The sequence below is a fragment of the Oryx dammah genome, unplaced genomic scaffold (assembly GCF_014754425.2).
Source record: "Oryx dammah isolate SB20612 unplaced genomic scaffold, SCBI_Odam_1.1 HiC_scaffold_2, whole genome shotgun sequence".
Lineage (NCBI taxonomy): Eukaryota > Metazoa > Chordata > Mammalia > Artiodactyla > Bovidae > Oryx > Oryx dammah.
In genome coordinates, this window is record NW_024070186.1 from 14,116,229 (window position 1) to 14,143,920 (window position 27,692).

General features: G+C 56.7%; 1 protein-coding gene across 5 annotated transcripts; it reads left to right on the top strand.

The window, feature by feature from the left end:
* Nucleotides 1-1,017: 1,017 nt before the first annotated feature.
* CBS (cystathionine beta-synthase) lies at nucleotides 1,018-23,374 on the top strand. Of its 5 annotated transcripts, none has more exons than XM_040267093.1 (17): nucleotides 1,018-1,109; nucleotides 4,477-4,699; nucleotides 8,580-8,686; nucleotides 10,919-11,053; nucleotides 11,537-11,616; nucleotides 11,712-11,846; nucleotides 12,363-12,432; nucleotides 13,530-13,621; nucleotides 14,359-14,484; nucleotides 15,121-15,205; nucleotides 15,509-15,614; nucleotides 17,355-17,432; nucleotides 17,600-17,734; nucleotides 18,534-18,642; nucleotides 20,595-20,679; nucleotides 21,081-21,122; nucleotides 22,534-23,374. In XM_040267093.1, the coding sequence occupies exons 2-17, from the start codon at nucleotides 4,485-4,487 to the stop codon at nucleotides 22,689-22,691; spliced, it is 1,758 nt and encodes a 585-aa protein (XP_040123027.1). In that variant the 5' UTR covers nucleotides 1,018-1,109; nucleotides 4,477-4,484; the 3' UTR covers nucleotides 22,692-23,374. The 5 variants fall into 5 exon arrangements, with proteins under 5 accessions (XP_040123027.1, XP_040123046.1, XP_040123036.1 ...); XM_040267102.1 differs by lacking the exon at nucleotides 1,018-1,109 and adding an exon at nucleotides 2,182-2,276; XM_040267079.1 differs by lacking the exon at nucleotides 1,018-1,109 and adding an exon at nucleotides 2,503-2,580.
* Nucleotides 23,375-27,692: the final 4,318 nt, after the last annotated feature.

Here is a 27,692-nt window from a genome sequence, read left to right on the forward strand (position 1 = left end):
GTACTGGGCGCAGTAACCCCATCCTCTGCCCAAGCCTGGCGGCCCCGCCCCTGACTTAGTCACTACTGTGCAGGAGAAACCCAAGGGTCAGTGTTTCTCCATTCAGCTCAGGAACCTCAAGAGAAACGCAGGCTCTTTAAAAATCGAGAGCAACCAGTTTGGAATACTATTGTTGGCGGTGGCCTTCCCAACGGCCAGGGCCATCCTGGCGGTCAGCCATTGGCTCCCGGGGCTGGGGACAGCCTGCCAGCAGCCCGGTTCACAACGGCTTTGTGGCTTATGCCATATCCACGAGCGCTCAGCTTCCTCCCTGATGGGAGCGGTCACCCAGCTCGGCACACAGCGGGGCTCAGCCGGCGAAGCGCTGTATGTGCCGGACCCTTGGACCATGAGGGGCAGGACAAACCCGTGGTGATGGATCCGAAGCCCAGGTGCAGTGCGCCTACTGTCTGCGCGCTGGGCCCCCAGCTTTCGGCCCCTTGGGGTCCCGCGACCAGAAAGAACCTTGTCGGGTGGTCGCGGGACTGGGGCCCGCGTGATACGTGCTGATGCTCATTCTCAAGTCCTTGCTCTCTCCAGACCGCAGGCCTGTATCTCAACAAAAAGTATTTATTACATTCCCTCAGAGCAAGGAGTTACCCAAGTCAAACAGAATCGGGACACTGGGTACAGAGCCTTCACGCCAGTTGGGGTCTCGGGGTAGAGAAGCGAGGGAAGGGAAGGGGTAGGCGGGGCGGGCGGGGGTCCCGGGAGCCAGGGGAGAGGAGACACGGCCACCGGCCCCTCGTGGCGTCTAACCAGAATTCGGTGTCGGGCAGTGGGGGTGAGGCAGTTGGGGAGGGAGGGGGGCGGTGCGCTGGGGGCGTGGCAAGGGGGCGGGTACGAGCGAGGTGTGTGTGGGGCCCTCGATCCGCAACTCGGGATTGGCCGGGTGCCGGCCCCCGCCCCCCTTCTCTCGGCCAATCGCCTTCCTCCCACTCGGCCGCCGGGTCCCTGGTAGCCAACAGCCTTGGGGTCGCGCCTCCGCGTCGCAGCTTTCCCAGCCGCCGCTCCCCGCTCGCCGCTCCCGGACGCGCCCAGCCTTCCTCTCTCTTCGGGTCTCGGTCCAGGTGAGCACCTGTAGGACCGAGACTCGCCTCAACCCTAGGCGGAGGGATCTGGCTGGGTTATCGGAAGGGGTCCCCCCCGCCCAACCCCTGGCCAGTGTTGCATCATCGGCATCTGCTCGCGGCGGAGCCGGGGCCGCGCCTGGGGCGTCCCAGACCCACTCCTAGCGCGAGTCCAGACTCTCCTGAAGCGGGGGTTTCTGCGCCCACGTGGCGTAGGGCCTCCGCTCCAGCTCCCGAGACTGAGCAGGGGACGGCAGGGGGCGCGAGCCGGGGAGGGTGGGGCCGAGACCTGGGGAGGGAACTTTCGGAAGGTGCGCTCTAATGGTGCATGCCATCATTGATTTTTTGTTGCTTTTTGGATGAAAAATGGTCGTTTCGCAAATTGCTCTTTAACGTCAATTCTATGAAGTGGGGTGTGTGTGTGTAAAATATTGATGTGGTTGCGCGCGCCGCACGAGCGCTGGCTGCCCGCGGGCGGGGGTAGCGTGGCGAGGAAGCGCAAGGCACGCAGGGCCCCGCCCGCGGCACAAACCAAGGGAATGGGGGAGGGTGCCATTCGACCCCATACTTTGAGCCCTAGGCGAGGTGAGTGGCTGAGCTGGACAGTAGGGAGGGGAAGTGGAGGAGGAGGAGGGGCGGGAGCGCAAAACAGAGCCTCCCAGGGGTTACTTGGGGGTGTTTATCACACACGGTATCCCCAAATGCCCCTCCGATAGTCTGGGTGACCCGCAGGCTCCAGGTTCACTGGAGAGGCTCGATTTCCCGCCTGGAAAGTCTCACTGGGAAACAGGAGTTTACTACTTTCCGCGCCCTTGGCCCTGACTGGACCCCTGGACCGACGGGGGCGCGTGTGTAGGGGTGGTGAGGGTTCTGTCGAGAGTCGTGACCCCAGGAGGGTCTTGCGGTTTGAGGTGCGGCAGGAGCCGGCAGGGCGGCGCTAAGTGAGCCCGCCTGCCCCGGACGCACATGCGTCGGCGCGCTGGGCGCTTTGCCTGCGTGGAACTGAGCCCACCTGGAGCCTAGCCAGGCTGGGCGGGACCGAGTTCGCGGGTTCGGGACCCAGTCGCCCAGCGAGCGTCGCACCGAGTGCCTGTGGGTTCTGTAGAGACTGTCTGCTCCAGTCTGAGTTCCCAGTTCCTTACTTTTCCGGAGGTTGCTCGAGGCGAGGTAGGTCGCCACCTAGGCGGCGCGGGGCTGCCCGCGTCTGCGGGGTATTGTGGCCAGTTCCGCGGCCTGTGGGCCTCTGATGGGGAGAGAGGTCTACGACAGGGGCGCTTCTGCGTGATGGAAGAACCACCTCCCCCCGCCGGCGGGCGCCCCGCGGAGCTAAGGCAGTGTCCCCGCTTACCCCATGGGCTTTTTGATAAGGAGCAAGAATGAGGTAGGATATCCTTGCAGCGTTTCATGAGGGGACCTAAACCCCTGGAAAAATATTTGCTGATCCCAGGGTTTGAAGGAACCACTGCTCCAGGTACGTTTCGGGTAGACGAGCTGGAAGGCTGATTTCTGCCGGGGAAAGCCGGGGGAGAATTTGAAAGGGCCTCGGGGATTTGAAATGGATGTGATTGCAAAGGGTGGGGGTCTCCGCCTCCCTAGGTTTCTGTCTGGACATCTGGGGCGACCTGCTGGACTCTGGTCTGCACCTGACCCTGCCTTGGGAGACAGGGAACCAGCTGGGGCTGCCTCTACTCTTGCTGATGGCAGCGGTACCCACAGGGCCTGCCCCGGAGGAGAGAGCCAGCTGGTCCGTTACCCTCCACGTGTACTTCCAAGTGTGGGGCCCAGTTCTGCCTGGACTACCCCACCTGTTCACAGCATAACTGCTTTCCTAAGCCTCCTGGGGAGCAGAGGCACAGGGCTGGGGGCTGGGGTCCCTCTAGCTTCCAGGAGGAGGGTGGGAGTGGGGCTGCCCTCAGAGATCACCTGGAGCCACATTTCTACCTTGAGCTCCTCTCAGGGACCTTCCAAATCCACAGGGCTCCAGGTAGGTTGGGAAAGGGGAACTTTAGATTTATAAAAAAAGTTGGGAATAGAACAGAGTTCTCACAACCCAACCCCCCACCCCCACCCCACCCCCCCATACACACATAGGCACAGTTCCTCCTCTTATTACCATCTTAGGGTTTTTTTTGCAACCAATGAACATTACTGTTGATTAAAGTCCGTGCTTACTCAGAGTTCCTTAGTTTCCCCTAGTACCCTGTTCTGTTCTGGGGTTCCCTTCTGGAGACCTCATTCCATTTAGTCTTCACTGCTCCTTATAGAGTTGGAGCCGTGATGTTTTCAGTCGTCAGCCTGGTGAGTGATGGCTGTCCATTCTTGTTTCTTTCTTTCCCTTTTTTTTTTTTTTTTGTCATCTGTTTTAAGGTTCCATGAAATTTAAAAATTTGATAAAATACATGTAATATGTTGTTTATTTTAACCATTCATAACTGTACAATTTGGTAGCAATACTTACATTCACAGTGTTATGCAGCCATTACTGTTATCTGTGCCCCAAACTTTGTCATGGTACCTCTACGCATTAGACAGTGACTCCTTTCCCCAGCTCCTGGAAACCTCTGTTCTCACTGTCTCTGATTTTGTCTGTTCTGAGTGCCTCATATAGGTGGAGTCATGCAATGCTGCTTCTTTGTCTGATTTACTTGACTCAGCAGAATGTTTCCTTTTTTTAGGGTAAAAATATATTTATTACTATCTTCATCTTCCTCTAATTATTTCCATCATTCAATGTAGTCTTTTTAACACAACATTGTTGAGATATCTTTGATGTATAAAAGTTGTGTGTATATTTAATGTATACAACTTGATGTTTTGATTTACATATACATTGTGAAAAGACACCACAATCAACCTATAAGATAAATAACATTCATTACTGCTACATAGCTGCTGTGTGTGTGTATGTGTGTGTGTGTGTTCATATGTTGAGAATTAAAACTTCATTCCATTTTTGTGACCAAATACAATTCCACTGTGTGGATAAGATGCATTTTGTCATCCGTTCATCCACTGATGGACATTTGGTTTGTTTCCATGTTTTTGCTATTGTGAATAGTGCTGTTATGAATGTGGTGGACAGATACCTGTCTCCATGTTTTGGGGTAGGTGTGTAGGAGCGGAATAGCTGGGGCACACAGTGGCTGTACGTTTAACCTTTTGGGAAAGCGCCCAGTTGTTTTGCACAGCAGCTGGTGCCTGCATAAGTTATGCCTCTTCTTGTTCAGCTTCTTGAGTGAGAGGAGCCCCACACTCAGAGGAGGCCGGGTGAGCAGGAGTCCCCAGATGAGAGCTGTAAAGCAGGCTCTTCTGCAGGAATCTGGAAACAGGCTGAACTGACAGCTTCTCCTCCCCTTCCCTTTGGCAGGTCCCACCATGCCTTCTGAGACACCCCCTGCAGACACTCTCTGCAGGTCTGCAGGGTGCCCCCACCTCTCAGGGACACACTTGGGGAGAGGGAGCCTGGAGAAGGAGCCTCTGGAGGACAAAGAAGCCAAGGAGCTGCTGTGGATCCGTCCCGACGCCCCAAGCAGGTGTTCCTGGCAACTAGGCAGGCCGGTCTCCGACTCCCCACATTGCCACGCTGCCTTGTGAGTCCTGCTAATGATCATAAGATGCTCCATCTGTTACCCTGGGGGGGAGGGTCTGTTTCCTGGAAGCCAGATGGTCATGTGGACCTGGGTATGGTCCCCCACCCCCCGCTCCATCCTTCATAATCACTCTCGGTGGATGGTGAGTCAAGGTGGGAGGTATTTCATAGCTGAGTCCCCCAAGGCTCAGAGAGGCCAAGGCTTGTTTGTGCTGTAGCCTGGCACCTAGGTGGGGCTTCTCAGGTGATAAAGAATCCACTTGCAATGCTAAGGATGTCTCTGGGCTTCCCTGATGGCTCAGTGGTAAAAAAAAAAAAACTGCCTGCCAATGCAGGAGACTCAGGTTCGACTCCTGGGTTAGGAAGATCCCCTGGAGAAGGAAATGGCAACCCACTCCAGTATTCTTGCCTGGGAAATTCCATGAGCAGAGGAGCCTGGCAGGCTACAGTCCATGGGGTTGCAAAGAGTCAGACATGGCTGAGTGGCTGAGTATGCACACAGGCTAGCCCCTAGGTGGGTGCCCTCCTCCCCGCCCCCGGAGAAGATCCTCAATAAATAAAGGGATGAGTCCAAGTCACATACTCTTGAGTGCCAGGAGGGAGTGAGGTTTCTAATCCAGATCCACCTGACCGCATTCCTGTAATTAGAACCATGTCTGCCTTCTCTACTTAACTCCAGGTCATGAAATATTTTTCTATAGTGGGGTTTTTGTGGTTGGACTGAGACTGTTGGGTGAACAAACTATGAGTTTAAGCGCTCTCAGGCATTCACTGTCTGCAGTGATCTCGGTTTGAAGAACTGCGGTGGAAAATAGAGTTTATTTAGTGCACGTGTCTTTATTAGGCACCTCCTATATCTGTGCCCTGTTTTAGGTTCAGGAGATAATCAGTGGGAAAGACAAAAAGGCAAAACTCCCTGACCTACCGTGAAACTCAGATCAAGTCCACTACATCTTAGGATTATCTTTATTTCCCTGGTGTAACCTCCCAACAGCAGAACAAAAGTGTCATAAGAATGTACCTTTTAGGTGTTTGATTCTTACTCCTAATACACTGCTATGCCCACGCTGATGATTACTGATTTTAGATTCAGAACTGGGGATGTGCAGGGGGTGTGCTCCAAAGTGGGGTCAATGGACAGAAATGACATTTACAAACCCAGAAACTCCCAACATTAAACATGTCTCGATGCTGGGAGCTCAGGAGGCCAAGATGGCTGCTGGCCATATATCATGAGCCCTCGCTGCCAAAGCAAACCAGGGCAGGGGATGAAGGGCCCATGTGAGGCTGGGGTTGGGGAGGCCCGGATTCCTGATGGCTCGGTGAGCGTCTCACCGGGCCTGGACACTGTTGTACCCAGGCTGTAGCCTGGCGTCACACCTGCGCTCCACACAGTGGCCTGACCCTCCTCCAGCGCCCTGGCAGGGTTGCTGTCCCCCGCAAACCACTTGACACAGCTCAGGTTCACTGTTTATGAGGAGCTGGGCTCACCTACTGTGGGGCTCTAGACCTGGGTCCCTGGAGGAGACAGCCTGGGGGTCCTGGCGCGGAGAGCACAGGGCTGATGAGACGGTGACGTGGCCACTGGGTGGCGTGGCTGGGAGACTCGGGGAGACTTCGGAGGTGGTACCTGGATGGGCAGGAGATGCTAGCCATGTGGGTATCCGGGGAAGGGGATTCCAGATGATTCCCAGGTCGGGTGGACTTAGAAAGAGGGACAGAGCGGGAGCACTGGGCCGGGGGGAAGAGCTGTGGAGGGAAAGGGGAAGGCAGGCCCCTCCCTGGTGAGGGGTTTCAGGTTTGTTCCAGGGTGCCATGGGCTCTCCCACAGGAAAAAGGGGAAGCAACTGAGATGAGGTGTTAAAAGTCTCCCCCCAGGCTCCTGCCCTGGTCACCTCAGGCCAACTTTTCCTGTGACTTTCTGGCCCCCAGGGCCCGGTACTGAGTCAGGAACCCTGAGTTCTCTGCTTGCCCATCAGCCCCTGCTGGGGGCAGGGGTTGGGGTTGGGTTACAGGCAGGCCAGGCCTCCCGCTCCTTCTAGTCCATCAGCCCCTGCTGGGGGCAGGGGGTGGGAGTGGGGGGTTACAGGCAGGCCAGGCCTCCTGCTCCTTCTAGTCCATCAGCCTCTGCTAGGGGTGGATGACTCAGCCACCCCTCCTGCCTTCCCCAGGTGTTTGGTTCTCCTGCCTTGGCTTTAGTTAATGAGTCAACCCCAGGGTTGCCCCTAGGACTTGGTCTCCCTCCAAGGCTGGGGTCAGGAGCCCTTTGTCCCTGCCCAGGCTCTCTCCCCTCACCCCGATGCCTGCACCTCTATTGGCTGAGCCTGCTTCCGGGGCAGCCCAGGGCATCATTTTTAGCTCCTCGCCACCTTGGAAGGTGCAAGGGTTCCAGCTGGGCCATGTCGCTGCCTGTCTGGGCTAGGGGCGGAAGGCAGCATTCCTGGGGACCTGGCTCACCACCTTGGGGGCGGGCGAAGAATCCACATGGATAACGGGTTCCTGCCATGGGGGCCGGGGAGCCTTCAGCTGTGGGAGCTGTGGTGCAGGAGAGATCCAGAGTGTAGGAAGCCTTTGTGTTTCTTGGAACTCAGCTCAGTTTTGCATATTCAGGCAGGAATATTTGGTGGTACGTCCTTGGCGTGGATGGGGCAAGAGTGTTGGACCTGAATCTGTCCTTGAGGGTGAAGGTGGAGGGTGCGTTGTGGGGGCCACTTGGGAGACGCAGGTTCAAGGTGTGTACACAGCTGACCAGCTGCTGGGCTGTCCCACACCCCCTGTCACCTATCACCAGCTTCTCAGCTGAAAGAACTGCTGCGGGGGGTGGTCACTCAGCTTGAAGGCAGACCGTTGACCCGTGAGACTCGAATCCAACTCTGAGCCTGGAGGCCCACCTGGGAGTCGTCTGACCCTGGCCCCAAGCACAGGGGTGACCAGCCTTTGTTCTTCGGCCTGCTAGTCGAGCTTCCCACCACCTGTGCCAGACACCTGAGTGACGCCTGGGTGGGCTCTGAAGCTACTGTCCCTGTCTGGCCAGACCCTCTGAGGGGTCCCTGCCCTCGGGTCCCCACCAGTTTTTTCATCAAAGAGAAAGAAAGGAGGTATTCCAGGAAGCAGGAGCCGTGAGAGGAGACAAATATCAAAACCCCTAAAAAGACTGGGACTTCCCTGGTGGTCCAGTGTGAGACGCCACACTCCCAGTACAGGGGCACAGGTTCCAGCCCTGGTTGAGGAACTAAGATCCCACATACCATGTGGTGCAGCCAGAAAAATGAACAAACAGAACCCTGAAAAAGATAGACCAGGACACGCTGTTGTTTTGAGAAGTGAAAGTGTTAGTCTCTGCGACCCCTTGGACTGTAGCCTGCGAGGCTCCTCTGTCCATAGAATTCTCCAGGCAAGGATACTGAAGTGGGTTGCCATTCCCTTCTCCAGGGGATCTTCCTGACCCAGTGATCCAACCTGGGTCTCCTGCTTGGCAGACAGATTCTTTACAATCTGAGCCACTGTTGTTTGAAGCCAGTGTTTATTAACTTTTTTACTTGGAAATAATTTAACACTCACAAGAAGTTGCAGAAATAGCACAGAGAGATCGTGGGGACATTCACCCAGCTGCCCACTGATACCGTCTGTTACCACAGTGCATTTTCAAACCCTGGAGACACTGGTGCAGCTGCTACTAAATCACATTTGTTTTCATGGGTTTTGAGGTGCATTTGCCCATGTGTGTGTGTGTGTATGTGCCTTTTACCAAGTGTGGATTTGTATAATTGCCATCCTGATGCTTGTGAAAGCCAATTCTTTGATTTATTTAAAAGAATGTGCTGGGCTGCCAAAGCCGGTTTTGTTTTTTTGAGTAATCACGGACTCCTCCTCTGTTTAAGGGTAAAATCTCCAAAAATCTTGCCGGATATCCTGAAGAAAATCGGGGATACCCCAATGGTGAGGATCAACAAGATCGGGAGGAACTTCGGCCTCAAGTGTGAGCTCTGTGAGTGCCGGCTTCCTCGCCCTGTGCGAGGCTTGTGGGCCGGGGGGTGGGTGGGCCCCTCGGACCCTGGGCGGGTGTCCCTCCACATTGGGTAAGGTCAGAAGCATACATGACAGGGAGGGGTGCTGAGGGGTGACCGAGGCCACTCCAGAGTCATCAGTGTCAGAGAGGAGAGACCTGAGTGTAGAGAGCAGCATGTCCAGGCCGACGTCAGGGGTGGTACCCAAGCGGGGACTGCAGGTGATGTAACCAGGCAGCTGCAGGAGGAGGCTGGAGCCCAGGAGCAGAGCAGGACCCTTCTGTCCTGGACTCTCCCAGGGAGGAGCAGACATGCCATGGCTTGGATGGACTGACGGGACCGTGGGGGCGACTATTGTGAGGAGGGTCTCAGCCATCAGCCCAGCAGGAAGTGGCTCCCTTGGGGCTTAGACAGACACTTGTCATTCATGAGACGCAGTGGGAATTTAGGGGCTGTGTTTGCCTGGGCCCTGTACACAAGGGGCTCACCCTTGAGTCTCCTCCAAGTCCTGTGGGGAGGGGTCTTCTTTGCAGGAGGCTATCTCCAGGAACGCGGGAGGGTGAGGGGCTTTCTTCACCTCTAGTCTTCTGTGCACAGAGCCCAGGTAGATGTCAGCCTTGACCCAGAGGAAGTGGCAGGTGCAGAGGTCCTGGTTGGGGGGAAAGGGGACCAGGCCCAGTGCTGGAGCAGAGAGCCGGAGAGGGGAGAGTGTGGGAGTCTAGGGGCTTGGTGCCCCCTAGAGAGACTGAGGCCCTGTGGTTGATTCACCCCAGAGGCATCATCATTAGAGCTTTTCCTGCCCCCACCCCTCCCCGGGCAGTGAAGAGTTTTCTCCAGAGCAGTGAGCAGAGCACACCACCGGGTCAGGGGAGGGCTTTGCTGCTGAGGCTGTGCCATAGTGGGCTCCGTGCTTTCTCGTCAGGTAATAGAAGCCATTACTTAGTTCCCTGTAGGCATGGGCCTGCTGCTGCTGCTGCTAAGTCACTTCAGTCGTGTCCGACTCTGTGCGACCCCATAGACGGCAGCCCACCAGGCTCCCCCGTCCCTGGGATTCTCCAGGCAAGAACTCTGGAGTGGGTTGCCATTTCCTTCTCCAATGCATGAAAGTGAAAGTGAGGTTGCTCAGTTGTGTCTGACTCTTTGAGACCCCATGGACTGCAGCCTACCAGGCTTCTCTGTCCATGGGATTTTCTAGGCAAGAGTACTGGCCTGCTGCACCTCAACTCGGCAAGAGCCCTTGAAACAGATTTTAGTGTGTCCATTTTACAGGTGGAAAAACTGAGGCTCAGATTGGTTATGTGGCTTACCCATGGCCAATCAGCTGGAATCCCTGCCTTCATGCCAGCCTTTCCATGGGGTCATTAGAATTTTCTAACTAATTCAAGTGTGTGGCTGGCAAGAGTCCAGGGTGCAGGCCTCCTCAGCAGTCAGACACTTGAGAGCTCCCCCTTTACTGTCCCAGCAGGGCCTCTCTGAGTCCCGGGGGAGAAAACCTGTCTCTGGTTGTGGGATTTCAGAAGCCAGCACAGACCAGGACGGAGCGCGATCTGTGGGCACTCCAGGCTGGCCAGGGCCCTACCAATCACATTTGGAGCCACATTGCCCCTTTTACTGACATGGCGTAGTTTTAAGAGGTGGGAGGGAGTGCCCCTGTGGAAAGACAAGCAGAGGCTTGGGCACAGCAAGGGTGGTCCTGTCTGTAGGATGGGAAGGATGGCCGAGAGCCCTGCTGGGCCAGGAGGCCCAGGAGATTGGGGTGTGGAGGGTCTGCCAGTTGTGGTCTGGCCGTGTGATGGGGGGGCTGTTACTTCAGGATATGAGGTCATTTGGCAGGGCCACTGGGCCTGATTTAAGCCTGGGGCTCCAGTCACCCCCCAACCCCCCGCACATGCCCAGCATGTCTCTTTGGGCCTGTGCTGCCCCATGGGGGTGGCTCTGCTCCGTCCATCCAGTGGGGGCCCCCTTGGCTCCTCTGTCTCATTCACCTGGAGTCGCCGCATGGTCCACAGCGGGTGGGATGGACAGGTGAGAGAAACCACAGTGGGCAAGCACCTTCGTCCAGGTCAGGTGTGGGAGGCTCAGTGGAAGGTGCTGATTTTCAGAACCCTGAAGCCTGCCTGCCGCTGCATTCTGGGCCTCTCGGGTGAAGGGGACGGCAGGCATCAGTTAGGGCTCAGGGCCTCTTCCTCTTGTGATGCATCTCTGGCTCCCAGTGGCTAAGTGCGAGTTCTTCAACGCGGGCGGGAGTGTGAAAGACCGTATCAGCTTGCGGATGATTGAGGACGCCGAGCGTGAGGGGACGCTAAAGCCTGGGGACACGATCATTGAGCCGACGTCGGGGAACACAGGTGGGCTCTGCCTGCTCCTCCGGGCCCGCGGTGGGGGTGGGAGCGGCAGTGCCCCCGCCGGCCGCATTCAGGGTCTCTCTCCCCTCCGGCGCAGCAGCCCCTGGGTCCACAGTGAGCCCCACAATGTCTGCTGCTGTTGGTTTTGGAAATATTTATGTGCTCATTTGGCTGTGCCGGGTCTTAACTGTGGCATGCGGATCTTACTTGCGGCCTGTGGGATCTAGTTTCCTGACTGGGAGTCAAACCCAGGCACCCTGCATTGGGCGCTTGGAGTCTTAGCCACTGTTATTATCACCTCCCCGGCTCCCAGTAAGAGCTGGAGGAATTGGGGTTCATGACGTGCACCCCGTTTTCTCCCCTCATTCGAGGGCAGAATGGGGTGACGGAGGGCCTTTTTTCAGTACCCTCTCTCCTGGGCCTTTGGGGCTGGCGGTGGGGCCTGGAGGGTGCCATGGCCCCTCTCACCCCATGTCCCGTCCCCAGGGATCGGGCTGGCCTTGGCCGCCGCCGTGAAGGGCTATCGCTGCATCATCGTGATGCCGGAGAAGATGAGCACGGAGAAGGTAGGCAGGTGCGCGGAGGATGGGGTGGCTCCCGGGCTTCTGTCCCTGTGCTGCAGGCCTGGTGCGGAGGTGAAAGCTGCCACGTGCCTCTGCAGGTGGACGTCCTGCGGGCCCTGGGGGCTGAGATTGTGAGGACACCCACCAACGCCAGATTTGATTCCCCTGAGTCGCACGTAGGAGTGGCCTGGAGGCTAAGGAATGAGATCCCCAATTCTCACATCCTGGACCAGGTGAGGTCAGGGCCAAGGGGTGAGCATGCTCCCAGAGGTTTGGACCGAGTGGGGCCTTCCCTGGGGGATCTCTGTTGGGGGCCTGCGGGTGGTGTCGCCTCTGCAGGAGGAGGGCTGGGGTGCAGAGTGACTGATGCGCTGGCATGCAGTTGCTGCCCTCTCCCAGCCCAGTGTGTGGCCGATGGGGTTGGCAAGCCTTTGGCTCTGCTGCCCGTGTGCCCGCTTCAAGGGCTCAGCTCAGCACGCTGGGTTGGAATGCCCCTTGCAGAGGACCCTGGGAGCTCTCTAAGACATAAAATGCATGCAGACCTTTTAACTGGACGCTCTTCTTTGTCATTAATTCCATGTCTGGGTTAATTCAGAAATCTCATCTTCTGGAGAGCCGGTTTTGATCCTTGGTGTCTGTTGAGCCACAGGATCCCCTCTGGCTTGCACTGAGTCGTTTGTCTGGCACCCTGTGGCTGCTGCCAGTTCTGTGCGTAGACCTCATCATGGTCCTTTGCTCTTTCCTGGCAGTACCGCAACGCCAGCAACCCCCTCGCTCACTATGACATCACGGCCGAGGAGATCCTACAGCAGTGTGACGGTGGGTACCTCTAACTCTGCTGTCCATCTTGACTGGGAGTGTACACTTATCTGCTCCTTGGTAAACTCCTATTCATTCTTCAAAACCCAGTTCAAATATCCCTTCTCTGTGAAATGCTGTCCTGAATATTTCCCAGGAGCAGTTTCCGCCCTCCATTCTGCCCTCTTGGACTCTGCCCATGCCTCGCCTGTAACACCCAACTTATCATATCTGTTTACCTGGTAGTCTTTTCCTCCAAACCTGTAGGCGCTCCTGAGTGCAGGGAACAAACATGTCCCAGGCGGGTGCTGGGCTCACAGTGGGGGCTTCACATTGCTGAATGGCACTGACCCCAAACGCCAGTGTGGACACTGAATTCAGCATTCGGGTTTTCTCGTGTACAGACCTGGGGTGGTGGCTTGCAGCTTGGCTTCTTGGAAGCTCTCTGCACTTTTGGTGCCAAGCCCCATGGGGGTTGCAATGTTCTCTAAGGGCTGTTTCCTGAGAGAGTCCTGGGAGCGGCTGCCTTTGGCTTCCTGTTTGGAGCCTGGTGTTGGTTTAAGTGCCCTCATTCTGTGCCCAGGAGCCAGGCAGCATGGTCCAGGCATTTGCTCACCCAGGTTTTACACATGAGAATCCTCTCATTTGGCAAAAACAGTGCGTCTGCCTCAGCACGAGTGCTTGCGCTGACTTGCCTGCTGGGTGCCTGAGCTGGCCACCAGGTGCCGAGAGAGCCCAGACAGTGTCAGAGCTGAGCTGAGTGGTTAATTCTAGTTCCTTTGGTAATTCAGTTCACTTACCCACGTCATCTGAAACCAGACAGTCCCCTGTGCCCCACCTCCTGCAGGAAGGTCCCCTGTTCACGGATTCACAATTCTCGTGGGGGTTTTGGTGACTGGCTACCATTTAGATTACACAGGGCTTCCTGGGTCCCCGTTACGGTGAATGCTTCTTCAAGGTGGAGGATGTGATGAAAGCATGAGAGCAGCTCTGCTTTTGCCCTTTGGATGACCTGCCTTCGTCGTGTACAAGAGCGTTCTTGATTCCTGTGAAGAGTTGGGGGGACACGGCCGTTCCTTCCTGGGGATGTCCTCCCTGACACACTTCTCCACCCCCAGGGAGGCTGGACATGCTGGTGGCGTCGGCGGGCACGGGTGGGACCATCACAGGCGTGGCCAGGAAGCTGAAGGAGAAGTGCCCTGGGTGCAAGGTGAGGGACTGTGAGGGGCGTGGGCACCACCCGGCCCTGCCCTGCCCGGAGATGGGGGCCTGGATGCAGGTATGTTTCCCACCTGTGGCCTGAACTGCAGCCGGAGGCTTAGCCATCAGCCTGCTTGGCCTTGGGCACCCAGAGTGGCCTCTGCTTTAGAGCTGAAAGTTCTAGTTCCCGACACTTCTGTCCCGATAGCCTTGCATATTGTAGGGTGTGTGTACCTGTCCCTGCCAGGTGATAAAGGACAGTAGTGCATGACCTGGGTGCCCAGATGGACTGGGGTTGGAGAGTCCAGTTGGGGGGCCTCCCAGGATCGTCCCAGAGCTGTAAGTGCTCAGGCTTAGGTCCTGGGCTCTGAGATCAGGGAAGGGCACTTGGGCCTGAAGAGGGGCTCAGAAAGACCCCACTGGTGGTGCCCGCGCATCCTCTCTCGCTGCCTGTTTCTCTGATGTCCAGGAGAGGTCATCCCAGCACCGCCCGTCGCTCTAGGCTCCCACCATCCATTGGCATCTCTCCAGGGCTGTCCCAGGTGCCCTGCATGGGAGGAGCTTCCCAGAAATCCACTTCCCCCAGCCTCCCACTGCCTCCACCCCAAGTGCCCTGAGCTGGACATTTAATGTGTGATCTCCCAGCTCCTGGGCTTCTGGGTTTTGAGTTTTGAGGCCTGGGAGCGGGGCTGCACCCTGATGCCAGCTGGGCACGTCCAGTCTCACCTAAGGACGCCCACTCTGCAGATTGTTGGCGTGGATCCCGAAGGCTCCATCCTCGCAGAGCCTGAGGAGCTGAACCAGACGGAGCAGACAGCCTACGAGGTGGAAGGGATCGGCTATGACTTCATCCCCACGGTGCTGGACCGCACGGTAGGCGGGGCAGCAGTGACGGGGCCAGCCTCAGCCTTGTCTGGCTGGGCATGGGTGGCCGGCCCAGTGGGAGCAGAGAAATGAGTTCCGCGCTGTGTAGATGGCGATAGATGAGATGAGGTGCCGTCCCAGGGGTCCTCATGTGGTGACTTGCGGTACTGTGATCAGTGAGCTCCTGCCACGGACACAGGCCACGGGTGGGGGTGTGGCGCGTCCTCTCTGTGCACAAACCTCCCTGCAGAGCGAGGGAGCTGGGCGGCTGGGGCAGGTGAGCAGGCCAAGGAGGGAGATGTGAGGAGCACAGAGGAGGTTGCTTTTAAGGACCGTAAAGGAAGCTTCAGGCAGAGGGACCTAGGCTACAGTGTGGCCATGCCTTGGGGCTGGCAGGCGGTTTAGGCACCACGGACACACTGTGCTGGACCCTTGGGCAGGGGGAGGGGAACGATCTAGGTCTGCAGAGTGAGTGTTGGATCCCAGACAGAGGCTGGGCTGCATCCCCGGAGGTCGCGGCCACCTGGACCACCGTCATCTGCGACATTGCAAATTGGGCTGTGGGCCCCACGCCCACCCCACCCCCACCTGACTGCCGAGTACTGGGCGCTGCCCGGGCTGACCGCTGCCCTTGGCTTCCCGCAGGTGGTGGACAAGTGGTTCAAGAGCAACGACGAGGAGGCCTTTGCCTTCGCCCGCATGCTGATCGCTCAGGAGGGGCTGCTGTGTGGTGAGTGGACGCCGCGCTCTGCCCTGCCAGCTTCCATCCAGCGTGTGAGGGACACCCTCGCTCTGGCCGCCCGGCCACCTGCCCCCGGGGCTCTGAGTTCCATGGGAGGCTTTGGTGGTGCAGGGCTGAGCAGATGGGAGACAGAGCAGGGTGTGGACGGACAGTGAAAAGTGGGGTCCCCCAGCACCCCACACCCAGCTCATCCACCAAGGATCTCTCCAGAGCAGGTGTGGGTGTGCCCACACTTGGGTGCACACGCAGCTGCCCCCGCCGCGTGTCTGACCCCTCCCGCCCTCTCGGCAGGTGGCAGCTCTGGCAGTGCCATGTCCGTGGCCGTGAAGGCTGCCCGGGAGCTGCAGGAAGGCCAGCGCTGTGTGGTGATCCTGCCGGACTCGGTGCGGAACTACATGTGAGGCTCCGTCCTCCCCTGGCCTCCAGTGCCTGCACTGTCTCTGCTCCCGGCCGTTCCCCCAGATCCCACGTCAGGGGCCAGGGAGCCTGGGGTCTGCGGCCCTGCTCCGCATCCCTGGAGTTCACGCGTTCTCGGCTGGCTTGTCCCCAGCTTGGGTCTCCCAGATGCCTTTGGAAGTCTGTGCACGTTCATCGCGGCGGCACTTGGGGGCCTGGCAGGACTCCCCAGGGAAGGGGCCCTGTGTGCCCCTCACTCCTTCAAGCTCTCGGGGCCTCCTGTTCAGCCATGGAGGACGAGGACGAGGATGTGGCCTCCCTGAGAGCAGCTTCCCACCCCCACCCACTGGATCCTTCGCTCACTCACAGTCTGGCCCTGACCTAGGGGGACCCAGGCTGGGGTCAGCGGCCCCCGAGGCCCCTTCGAGTCCAGTGGTTCTGAGTGTCTGTGCACCTGGAGCTCGCTGGCTCCTCTGGGCTCATGGGCCTGCCTGGGGTCACTGGCTGAAAGAGCCAAGGTTGGAGTGTGAGCGGGAGGTCACAGGGGGCTGATGCCCTCCTCCATGGATGCATGTACCGTCTGGTGTCCTCCCTGACCCAAGAGTGATGGGTTACACACCTTGAGTGAGCTCAGCTCCCCCCGGGGGGACATTCCATAACTGGGACTCCAGCTAGGGGTGAGTCACCTCTGGGTGTCCACTGCCAAGCTGCCCTGAGCCTGGCTACCCACCCTCACTACATAGTGCATGAGAAAGGCCATCTCCCCATGTGCTTGGCTGGCCTGCTGTGTGGGCACCCACGTGTGCCTATGTGTGCGTGAGAGAGAGATGGCTGGAGTGAGTGAGTGATCGTGTCCTCAGGCGCAGATGTCTGGGCTGGGGGCTGGGGGGGGGTCTCTCTGCCCCCACTTTGTTGGCCCTCATCTGCCTTTTGGGGCAGGTCCCTGGCAGCCCCTGAAGCCTGGCCTGGTGTCCTCTGACCCCTGGTGGGACAGGCTTCCCCTGCCAGAAGCCCTGAGGGGCTGTGATGACATGAGATTCGGGAGAGAACTGGTCCTGACTGGGGTCTTGGACCCTTTGATCAGTAGAAATGGATCCGAGGCCAGACAGGAAGTTCAGGCAGGGCTTTACTGGGACTTGTGCTGCAGCGGTGGGAGCAAAAACAAATATTAATAACAGGTTCCCTGGCTTGCTCCCTGAGTGTGGGGGGTGGCGAGCTGGGTCCTTACATGGGGTGGGTCCAGGGGTCGGGCCGGAGGGTGGCCTGGGTGGCCTGCCCACCTCTGGGTGGTGGTGTGTGCAGGGGGCGTGAGCAAGACCCTGCCTTTGCTCCTGACACCTCGGAAGTGGCAGTCGGGTTTGGGGCATGCGCTCTGCACATGCACATGGTTGCTTCTAGTCCCTTCTTGTTTCCTTGTATCTGTTGTTGGAGGAGATGTGTGTCCAGGAGCAGGCATTGCAGAGAAGGGTCCCGGGTCCCAGGGTCCCAGCCCATCACAGAACCTTCTTCTGTGCTCTGGGCACAGGGGTATCTGGTTGGCCAGATACCTACACCGACCACCGTTCCCTAGGAGGTCTTTCTGGCATCCAGCCCTCAGATCTCTTCGTGGAGCCTCCAGCCAGCCCCTTGGGGTCTCTGCTGGACGGTGGGGTCTAGGCTTTCTCTGAGGCCCTCTGCCCTCTTTGGGGGCGGGGGTAGTGTTGAGACCCTCTGCCCAGCCCTGTGACTTCTGATGCTGTAGGTCCAAGTTCCTGAGTGACAAGTGGATGCTGCAGAAGGGCTTCATGAAGGAGGAGGAGATCTCTGTGAAGAAGCCATGGTGAGGACACCTCTGGGCAGAGACCACATGTGCGGGGCTCAGGACTCGAGTGCCTGGTCCCCAGCAGCACGTCTGTGGTCCCTCACCTGGCTAGACGCCCTCTGCGGGCTCCCTGTTCTCACTCGCCTCTCGGTTCACAGACTCCCTGGCCTACCTTCTTCCCTCAGGTGGTGGCACCTCCAGGTTCAGGAGCTAAGCCTCTCGGCCCCGCTGACCGTGCTGCCCACCGTCACCTGTGAGCACACCATCGAGATCCTCCGGGAGAAGGGCTTCGACCAGGCACCCGTGGTGGACGAGTCGGGGTCAGTCTCAGCCTCCGTCCAGCGCTCTGCCCTGTGTGCCCCTCTGCTTCGTGCCTGCACTGCTGGGCAGGGTGGCCCAGCCGACCCCACAGCTGGCCAGCTGACCTCGGTCACTCTTCATCCAGATGCTCAGAGTGTTGGACAGCTGGTCCCTGAGCCCTGGCCGGGGTGGGGGTCGGTCGTATTAACCCTTCCCACCCCCCTGCACCCAGTGTGTGCACAGGAGCATGTGCCTGCCTGGAAGACCATGGCAGACGTGCAGTGGTGACGGTCCCCCATCAGGACTGTCCCAGTTTTAGCACCAAAAGGCCCACATCCCAGGACCCTGGCCAGTTGGTGACCCTTGACGCTTGTCAGAATGGAGATGCCCAAAGGATTCACCCACTGGTTTGCTCTCTGCCCGCACCGGACAGTCAGCTCCAAGGGTGGGGCGTCGGGTCACTGCTGTGCCACACAGAGACCCCGGGCAGACAGTGTTAGTGTGTTGGCCGCTCAGTCACGTCCAACTCTTTGCATCCCCGTGGACTGCAGCCCGCCAGGCTTCTCTGTCCATGGGATTCTCCAGGCAAGAACACTGGAGTGGGTTGTCATTTCCTTCTCCAGGGGATCTTCCCAACCCAAGGATCGAACCCGGGTCTCCCACATTGCAGGCGGATTCTTTACCATCTGAGCCACCAGGGCAGATAGTGGTTGATTCCAAGAGGAGTCTGGGTTTGGCCTTGAGGGCGGCTGTGCTGAATTCTGCCATATGGTAGGGGAGGCACCAGCGCTGACTGCTGCTCTGTGTCTACTTCCCCAGGGTGATCCTAGGGATGGTGACCCTGGGGAACATGCTGTCGTCCCTGCTCGCAGGGAAGGTTCAGCCATCGGACCAGGTTTGCAAAGTCATCTACAAGCAGTTCAAACAGGTATGTGCCCCGTGTGACCCAAGCAGGCAGTGCTGAGATCAGCTCTGTTCTGGAAGGCGGGGCGGGGAGTCCCTCTCTCTAGGGTGCCAGGTCCTTGATGCTCAGCTCATCAGATCCATAAATTGGAGGCTTTGCCCTGGCTTCACAAAGTGAGAAGCCCCGGGTGGGGAGAGGCCAGCATTGGTGAGGTCTCACCCACGTCCACACTCGAAGGCTTTCCTCGCCCCTCCCCTCCCGGCCCGCTGGTGTGCACCCTGTCCCGCAGACGGTGCATGCTCCTTAGGCTCGTGTGTGCACACAGCCCCACCGTATGTGCCCTCCCCGGGCTTGTGTGCACACACAGCCCCAATGTGTGTGCCCTTGTCTGGCTGCTCTGACACAGTAGAGTGTTTCAAGGTCCCTCCGAGGTGTGCGTGCACACCGTCCGCCCTTCCGTGCCTGCGTCCAGTTCTGTTGTGTCTCTGGCCTTTGCTGTTGATTCTTCGGTGTGTGTATGGCCCTCCCCTCCCTCGGGGAAGAGCCGAGCCTCTACGTCCCCTCCCTTAGTGTCCCAGGCTGGCCTGCAGCCACACCCTTCCTCCAGCGGGTAGCTGAGTCCCAGTCCCTTGGGCTCGAGTGCCACCCAGATCCTCGGGGGTCTCAGTACCTTGCCACTGAGGTGCTAAGTGGGTGCAGGCAGACTCAGGAGGTCCTTCAGTGTGGCCCCACGCGTCCCCGTCCCTGTCCAGATAATGTCCCAAGAAGAATGCAGCACTCTGGAAACCCGGGCAGGTCCCGTCTCCTGGGCACACCTTCCCTGCCCAGGGCTGCCCCTTCTCACCGCCACCACCTCGGCGGGCTGGCTGAGCAGCACGAAGCGGTCCCCGTGGAGTTCTGGCTCCCCTGATGACCCGGTTCTCCCAGAGGGGAGGAGGAATCCTGACCCCCATGGTCTGACTACGGCCAGCGTCTGACCTCACGAAGACAAGCACTGGGGAAGTTGCTCCTGCAGCCCAGCAGGGCTGTGTTGTGTACCCCTTAGCATGCACGCACACCCACGGGCAGGTGGGCCTGACCCTCCTCACACAGCTGAAGGCACTGCTGATGTATTTCCTCCCGCCCTGGAGCTCGCATCTTCTCCCAGGGAACCTGCCTCCGTTACTGGAGTCGAACTAGAAAGCGTACCCAGTGGGGTTTCCCAGGGGCTCACTGCTTTGGAGATCACCTTGGGGGTTGAAAAATGGACCCTAAGTGTGCCTCCTTCTTTCTCTTGGAAGCTCTCACCATGTGTCTGTCGAGCAGGTGGAACAGAGGGCCTCATGCTCCCTTCCCCTCCCTGTGCCCTGCAGCGCTACGTCTTGTCCTGATGTGGGATTCGTTCCAATGGATGGTGAATACTGCGTTGTTCATAACTGAAGCCCCTGGTTCACTGAGGGTCCAGTCGTTGAGTTCTGCAGTTATGTTGTTCAGCTGCTCAGTCGTATCTGACTCTGTGACCATATGGACTGCAGCACGCCAGGCTTCCCTGTCCATCACCAACTCCCGGAGCTTGCCATCCAGTCATCTCATCCTGTCGTCCCCTTCTCCTCCTGCCTTCAGTCTTTCCCAAGGGTCTTTTCTGATGAGTCAGTTCTTCGCATCAGGTGGCCAAAGTATTAGAGCTTCAGTTTCAGCATCAGTCCCTCCAGTGAATATTCAGGCTTGATTTTCTCTAGGATTGACTGGTTTGATCTGGATTAATGGGTTTGATCTCCTTGTTGTCCAGGGGACTCTCAGGAGTATCCTCCAGCACCACAGTCCGAAAGCATCAATTCTTCCAGCTCATTGGGGTGTTCTTTTACGAGTGTCGAGTCCCATTCAGTCTCTTGGGTCAGCAGGAGGCTCCAGAAGCCGCCCCGTGGGGACGCCAGCCTCTCTGCTGCTCCTTTCCTTGGGCTCCGGCCGGCGAGCACTGACCACGGCTTCTCTTCCAGATCCACCTGACGGACCCACTGGGCAAGCTCTCGCACATCCTGGAGATGGACCATTTCGCCCTGGTGGTTCATGAGCAGATCCAGTGTAAGCTGGGTCCTGTGGGGCTGGGGGAGGGGGGCAGGAGCAGGAGCTCTGTGAGATGCCGGCTGCCAAGTCCCCAACCCCTGATCTTTCCTGCCCTGAGCTCCAGGGCATCTGGGAGCCAGAGGTACTGACCCCCGGCCTTGGATGCAGATCCCAAAGGGACCCCACTGTGGGCCAGGCCTGGGTGCTGGCTACCAGTGAGCTAGGGTGCTTTATAACCCAGGCCTCCTCGCTGCATCTCCAGAGGCCGGTGGTGTCCTTCAGGTTCTAGGCTACAACAAGGTTATAGAAATCCCAAGAATTGGTGGTGGGCTCCAAGGCCCCCACCCGCTTTCCCGCTGAGGGTTGGTCCAGGAGCCTGGGCACCAACTCTAACCCCTCTCCCGTCCTTGGCTCCACAGCGCGGGACCTGGCCTTGTCGGGAGAGGTGGGGGGGCCGGCAGGTATGTACGCCCCGCCCACCCCTGGAGCTCGGAAGTGGCGCTGTGGTCAGTATCGCAGCCTCCGAGTGCAGGGGAGGGCGTCCAGCCCTGGCCCTGAGCCTGGCTGGGAGGGCCCTCCCTGTGCTGACCGTATTCTCACGTTTGAACACCCGCACACCTTGACCGGGGATCCAGTTTCAGGGTCTGTGATTAGCTTCCGTGGACGCAGCCCTACCTGGAAGCACTGCCACAGATGCTTTTGTGCTGTGTTGGCAGAGCTGAGTGGTCGCAACAGACACCCAACAGCCCTTTACAGAAAGTTGAAAGACCTGGTGTTGGACGGTGTCCCCAGGGGGCCTGGAGGCCACTCCGACTGTCCTCCCCTGAGGGCTCAGTGCTCCTCCAAAGCTGCCCCTTTGCCTAAAGCCCCCGGTCTCTTCTGGGTCCCTGTGCTTTTTTCTGAGGTGCTCCAAGCTGGCACCTCCATGCCTCCCCACCCCCACCCTGTTGACCTCTGCCCTCAAGGTTGTCAGGGACAGACGGAGGCGGGAGCTGGTGGAATGGGATGCACCTGGACATTTCCCACCCACTGCTCAGCTCTGCCCCACCCTCTGTGGGCTTCTCCACAGCTGTCAGCATTCTCCCGAGAAGGAGAACCAGCAGGACGTGTGCATATAGAGATTCCCTGTAAGGAATCGGCTTACAGGCTGGCATGCCCCAGGAAGACCTGCAGGCCCAGTGGGCAGGCCTGAGACCCCAAGGTCCAATGTTCCCAAATCCAAAGGCAGGACTCTTTCCTCTTGCTCGTGGAGGGTCAGCTCTTCTGTTCTATTTGGAGCCTTCAACTGATTGGACAAGGCCCACCCACACTGGGCAGGGCAATCTGCTTTACTAGGTCCATCCAGTCAAGAGTTGTTCACATCCAAAGACACCCAGAATGACGTTCGACCCAGTGTAGGGGCACTCCATGGCCCATTTGGGTTGAAATGTTGAATTAACCATCTCAGCCACCCTTTCTACCCTTGGGCTGCAGGGCAGGGGGCCCGAGTTCATTCTAAGCCTGAGAGAAAGACGTGGGTTTGAGCACAGAATTGTAAGCCAGAGATGCAAGCTGATGGTGGTGGTGGGTGTGAGTGGCACTGGGATTTCAGGCCAAGACTCAGACCTTGGGTACCAGTTGCTCCCAATGAGCTTGACCCTCAGGCATCCGCCCATGGGTGTGGCTCAGAAGGGTTAGGCCCTGCTCTCTGCAGCCTCACCTGTGTGGATACTCTTGGGAGAAAAGGGCACTTGTGGTCAGACACACAGGTGCCCGTGGACATGGGGCAGCCTCAGGGCTGGCCTGCCTGCCCGTGCCTGGGGATGGGCTCAGTGGCCTCAGCTCTGCTCTGAGCAGAGGCCCCTCTGAACCTTTGGCCTTGTCCCCCCTCAGACCGCTGCCACGGGGAGTCCAGTAAGAGGCAGATGGTGTTTGGAGTCGTCACTGCCATCGACTTGCTAAACTTCGTGGCCGCCCGTGAGCGGAGCCAGAGGACAAAGCCAGAAAGTGCTATGAAGCTCGGAGGCACGGGGACTGAGGCCCAGCTCTGACTCCTCAGCGTGAGCCTGCTTGGTGGTTCTCTTTTGCTTTTGTATATACCAAGCAAACGGGTGATTTTTAGCTTCCTGGTGCTGGGTGTCACTCTCTCCAGACCAGTGGCAAGACTGCTTATAGCTTAGTCCATGGCCGGCAGAGATCTTGTAGTTTCCTCGTCTTTAACACTTGTCTCCCTAAATGAATCTATTTATGGTTTATTCCATTAGATGTGTTTTTCTTTAACTTTCTTTTAAAATGTTTCAGCAAGCAAATTATCAAAAGAGAACCAGCCAGGCAGATAGAGCCCCGAATGACCAGGGTAGGGAGACCGCAGGCGGAGGTGAGAGGGCCTCGCCAAGGAGTGCAGAGCGGGGCGCAGCAGAATGGGGCCCAGAAGTGTGGGTCGGGGCAACAGTCCACTTGGAGCCGGGTCAGTTGGAGTGGCTGGAGTGCTTGGGGGTTCTTAATTGAGGTGAAACTCCCTTAACCTAAAATAATTGATTTTTAGATGTGTAATTCAGTAGTGTTTATGAGAGATTGTCCAGCCACCACCTCTGTCAAATTCCAAAACCTTTCATCCGCCTCTCAAACTGTCACTCCCGTTTCCCCGCTTCGCCTGGCAGTTCCCACTCTGCTTTCTGTCCGTGGATTTACCTGTTCTGGATATTTCATATAAAGAGAATCACACAGTCTGTGACCTCTCGTGTCTGGCTTATTTTGTTTTACACTATGTTTTGGGTTCATTCACACTGTAGCGTGAATCAGCACTTCATTCCTTTTTGTGCGTCAGTCACTCAGTTGTGTCCGACTCTTTGCGACCCCAAGGGCTGTAACCTGCCAGCCTCCTCTGTCCATGGGATTCTCCAGGCAAGAATACTGGGGTGGGTTGCCATTTCCGTCTCCAGGGGATCTTCCTGACCTGGGCGTTGAACCTCGGTCTCCTGCATTGCAGGCAGACTGTACCATCTGAGCCACCAGGGAAGATTTCCTTTTTGTGGCTGAATGGTACTCCTTATATGGAGAGACCACAGTTGGTAGGTATTTGAGTTGTTTCCAGTCTCGGGCTATTGTGACTAGTAGTGCAATGAACATTCGTGGATAGGTTATTTGAACACCTCCTTTCAATTCTTTTGGTTATATGCCCAGGACTGGAATTGCTGGGCATGTGATCATTCTATGTTTCAGGGTTTTTTTTGCGGGACCACCAGATTGTGTTCCACAGCCACACCATTTTACATCCACACCAGCAGCACAAAAAGGTTCCAGTTGCTCCATGTCTTTGCCAACACTTTTATTTTCTGGCATTTATTTATTTATTTATTTGGCTGCACCGGGTCTCACTTGCAGCATGCAGGATCTTTTCATTGTGGCATCCATGATCTCCAGCCTGTGGGATCTAGTTCCCCAACCAGGGATCAAACCCATGGCCCCTGTATGGGGAGCATGGAATTCCAGCCACGGGACCACCAGGGAAGTCCCTGGCTTTTGGTTTTTACAGCCATGGTAGTGGGTGTGATGTGTATGTCAGTCGCTCAGTCATGTCCAACGCTTTGTGACCCTGTGGACTGTAGCCACAGTCTACAGAGGACTCCACAGGCTCCTCTGTCCGTGGAATTCTCCAGGCAAGAATCCTGGAGTGGGTTGCCATTGCTGGCATGTGGTAGCTCACCCTGGTTTTGATTTGCATTTCCTTAATGACTAACAGATGTTGAGCATCTTTTCACGTGCTTTTTTGGTCTTTTGTGTATCATCTTTGGAGGAGTGTCTGTTCGAGTCCCTCGCCCACTTCCAAGTCGGGTTGTCTTCTGTTCGGTTGTTGGAGTTCTTTGCCTGTTGTGCATACCAGGCCCTTCTCAGACCTGTGATTTGCAAACACTGTCTTCCATTCTGTGATGTATCTTTTCCCCTTTCTTGATAGTGACCTTTGGTTCACAACAGTATTTTGTTGTTTGTTTGTTTTTGGTTTATTTGGCCTCCCCCTGCAGCATGAGGGATCTCAGTTCCCTGACCAGGGATTGAACCCATGACCCCTGCATTGGGAGCCTGGAGTCTTAACCACTGGACTCCCAGGGAAGTTCCAAATGTTTTGTTTGTGATGAAGTCCAATTTATCTTTTTTGCTTTGGTATTATATCTAAGAACCCGCTGCCAAATCCGAGGTCGTATTTTCTTCTAAGAGTTTATCATTGTAGCTTTTACCTTTAGTTTATTGGTCCACCTTGAATTAATTGTTGTACCTCGAGGGAGTCCGGGGTCCAGCTTCCTTCTTTTGTGTGGCTCTTCTTTTGGTGAAGAAACACTCTTCCTCGCTGAGAGCACGGCCTGGTGGGTGATGCCATTGTCCCTCAGGAGCTTTGTGGCAGGGGCTCACAGCTGCCGCCCCCCACACCATCCCAGCTGCCTCCCTCCCGCCATTTCCAGGGGGCTGCCTCTTGGAGCATCGCAGTTTCTGGGAAAGGCTTCCTGTTGTGGACATGGCTTCGCCCCTCAGGGAGGATGCCGGGTACATCGGGGTGTGCCTTGTGGGAACGGCTGGTCCATTAGTCGTCAACTACTCGTCTCCAAGACTAGAGGACCAGGTGTCTTGCAGCCTGGGGTCCCCCGGAGCCACAAGAAGGTCACACCACCATTCCGCCCAAGGCTGTTCAGGCCCAGAGACAAGCCGGCAGGCGGAGGTTTTCCCAACCAGGCCCTGGGACCACACAGAGCAGGCGGGAGATGAACTCTGACCTTGGGGGTGGCTCATGGATGATTTGACTGAGAACGGCAAAACATTTTTAAAGTGTTTTTCAACAGAATGGGTAGGACAAGTAATGTGCCCCAGAGATGCAAGGTTCTGATCCTGGAACCCGAGAATGTCCCCAGGTGGAAGTGTTTGCAGATCTCCAGGTGGAAGCATTTGCAAATCCCCAGGTGGAAGTGTTTGCAGATGTGAAGAGATTGAGGCTTGAGGTGCACGACAATCCCAGATCACCCAGACAGGCCTAAACACCCTCACATATGGAGAAACAAGGGTCCAGCTACAGGAGAAGCAAGGGGAGGTCTGAGACATGGACAGGAGGAGGACGCGGCCACACACCAAGGAATGCCCCCAGGGACCTGGGAAGCCGGGAGAGGCAGGAGGCCCCACCCCTAGTGTCTTTCCAGGGAGCACAGCCCTGTGACACCCTGACTGCTGGCTTCCTGGCTTCGGGGGGATGACGTCTGTTGCTTTACGTCTCCATCAGTGATCCTTCGTTTCGGCAGTCCCAAGACGAGTGCAGGTTCCTGTCAGTGGAATCATCAGATTATGCTCTTGTGTTTCACTTCTTTCACTCAACACAATATTCTGCTGATTTTTAAAATTTATGTATTTGGCTGTGTTAAGTCTTAGTCGCGGCATGTAGGATCTACCTTCCATCATGCAGGATTATTCATTGCCACACTCAGACTCTCTAGTTGTGGCATGCAGGCTCAGGAGTTGTGGACTTAGCTGCTTAGTTGCTACTAAGTTGTGAACTTAGTAGCTCAGACTTAGTTGCTTTGATAAGCAACATGAGAGCTGTTAGCTCTCCCACCAGGGATCAAACCTGCGTCCCCTTCATTGCAAGGCAGATTCTTAACCACCGGACCCCCAGGAAGGTCCCTTTTTTAACAAATCAGTTCAGTTCAGTCGCTCAGTCGTATCCGACTCTTTGCAACCCCATGGACTGCAGCACGCCAGGCTTCTCTGCCCTTCACCAACTCCCGGAGCTTGCTCAAACTCATGTCCATCGAGTCAGTGATGTCATCCATCTCATCGTCTGTCCTCCCCTTCTCCACCCCCGTCTTCAATCTTTCCCAGCATCAGGGTCTTTTCTAAGAAGTCAGTTCTTCGCATCAGGTGGCCAAAGTATTGGAGTTTCAGCTTCAGCATCAGTCCTTCCAATGAATATTCAGGACGGATTTCGTTTAGGATTGACTGGTTTGATATTCTTGCAGCCCAAGGGACTCTCAAGAGTCTTCTCCAGCACCACAGTTCAAAAGCATCAATTCTTCGGCGCTCAGCTTTCTTTATAGTCCAACTCTCACATCCATACATGTCCACTGGAAAAACCATAGCCTTAACTAGATGGACCTTTGTTGGTAAAGTAATGTCTGTGCTTTTTAATATGCTGTCTAGGTTGGTCATAACTTTCCTTCCAAGGAGTAAGCGTCTTTTAATTTCATGGCTATAGTTACCATCTGCAGTGACTTTGGAGCCCGAAAAACAGTCTCTCACTGTTTCCATTGTTTCTCTATCTATTTGCCATGAAGTGATGGGACTGGATGCCATGATCTTCTTTTTCTGAATGTTGAGATTTTTAACAAACAGTTTAAAAAAAAATTTTTTTTGGCTGCACCAGGTCTTAGTCACGGCATGTGGGATCTAATTTCCTGACCAGGGATTGAACCCGGGCCCCCTGCATTGGGAGCGGGGAGTCTTAGCCACTGGACCACCAGGAAGGTCGCCAATATTCTGCTGATTTTAATAAAATATTTCAGACATACAAAAAGGTAGAAAGAATAACCACCCCACTGAAGAGAGAAAGCCTCACAGAGGGAGCTGGAGCCTGCCTGTGTCCTCTCATGGCACACGCGTGTGTCCCTAGACGGCATGTGCCACGTCACGTGTGTCGTGGCACAGCCGTCCTCCTCCGCTCAGCTCTGCACTTCCGAGATCGGCCTTATTGACAGGTGCTGCACCGGCTCATCCGCATCCCGCATCCCGATCGTTTTCCATCATGTGGCTTTGCACACCTGCAGTGATGGACTTTTGTCTCCAGTACTTTGTTGTGACCCTTGGTGCTGCCACGAACTTTAAAAAAAAACACTTTATTTTTGGCTGTGCTGGGTCTTTAGGGCTCTTCCCTAGTTGTGGTGTGCAGGCCTCTCACTGTGCTGGCTTCTCCTGTTGCAGAGCACGGCCTCTAGGCCTCTAAGTTGTGGGCTTCAGGAGTTGTGGCTCCCGGGCTCTAGGGCTTAGGCTGAGGAGTTGCAACATGTAGGCTGAGTTGC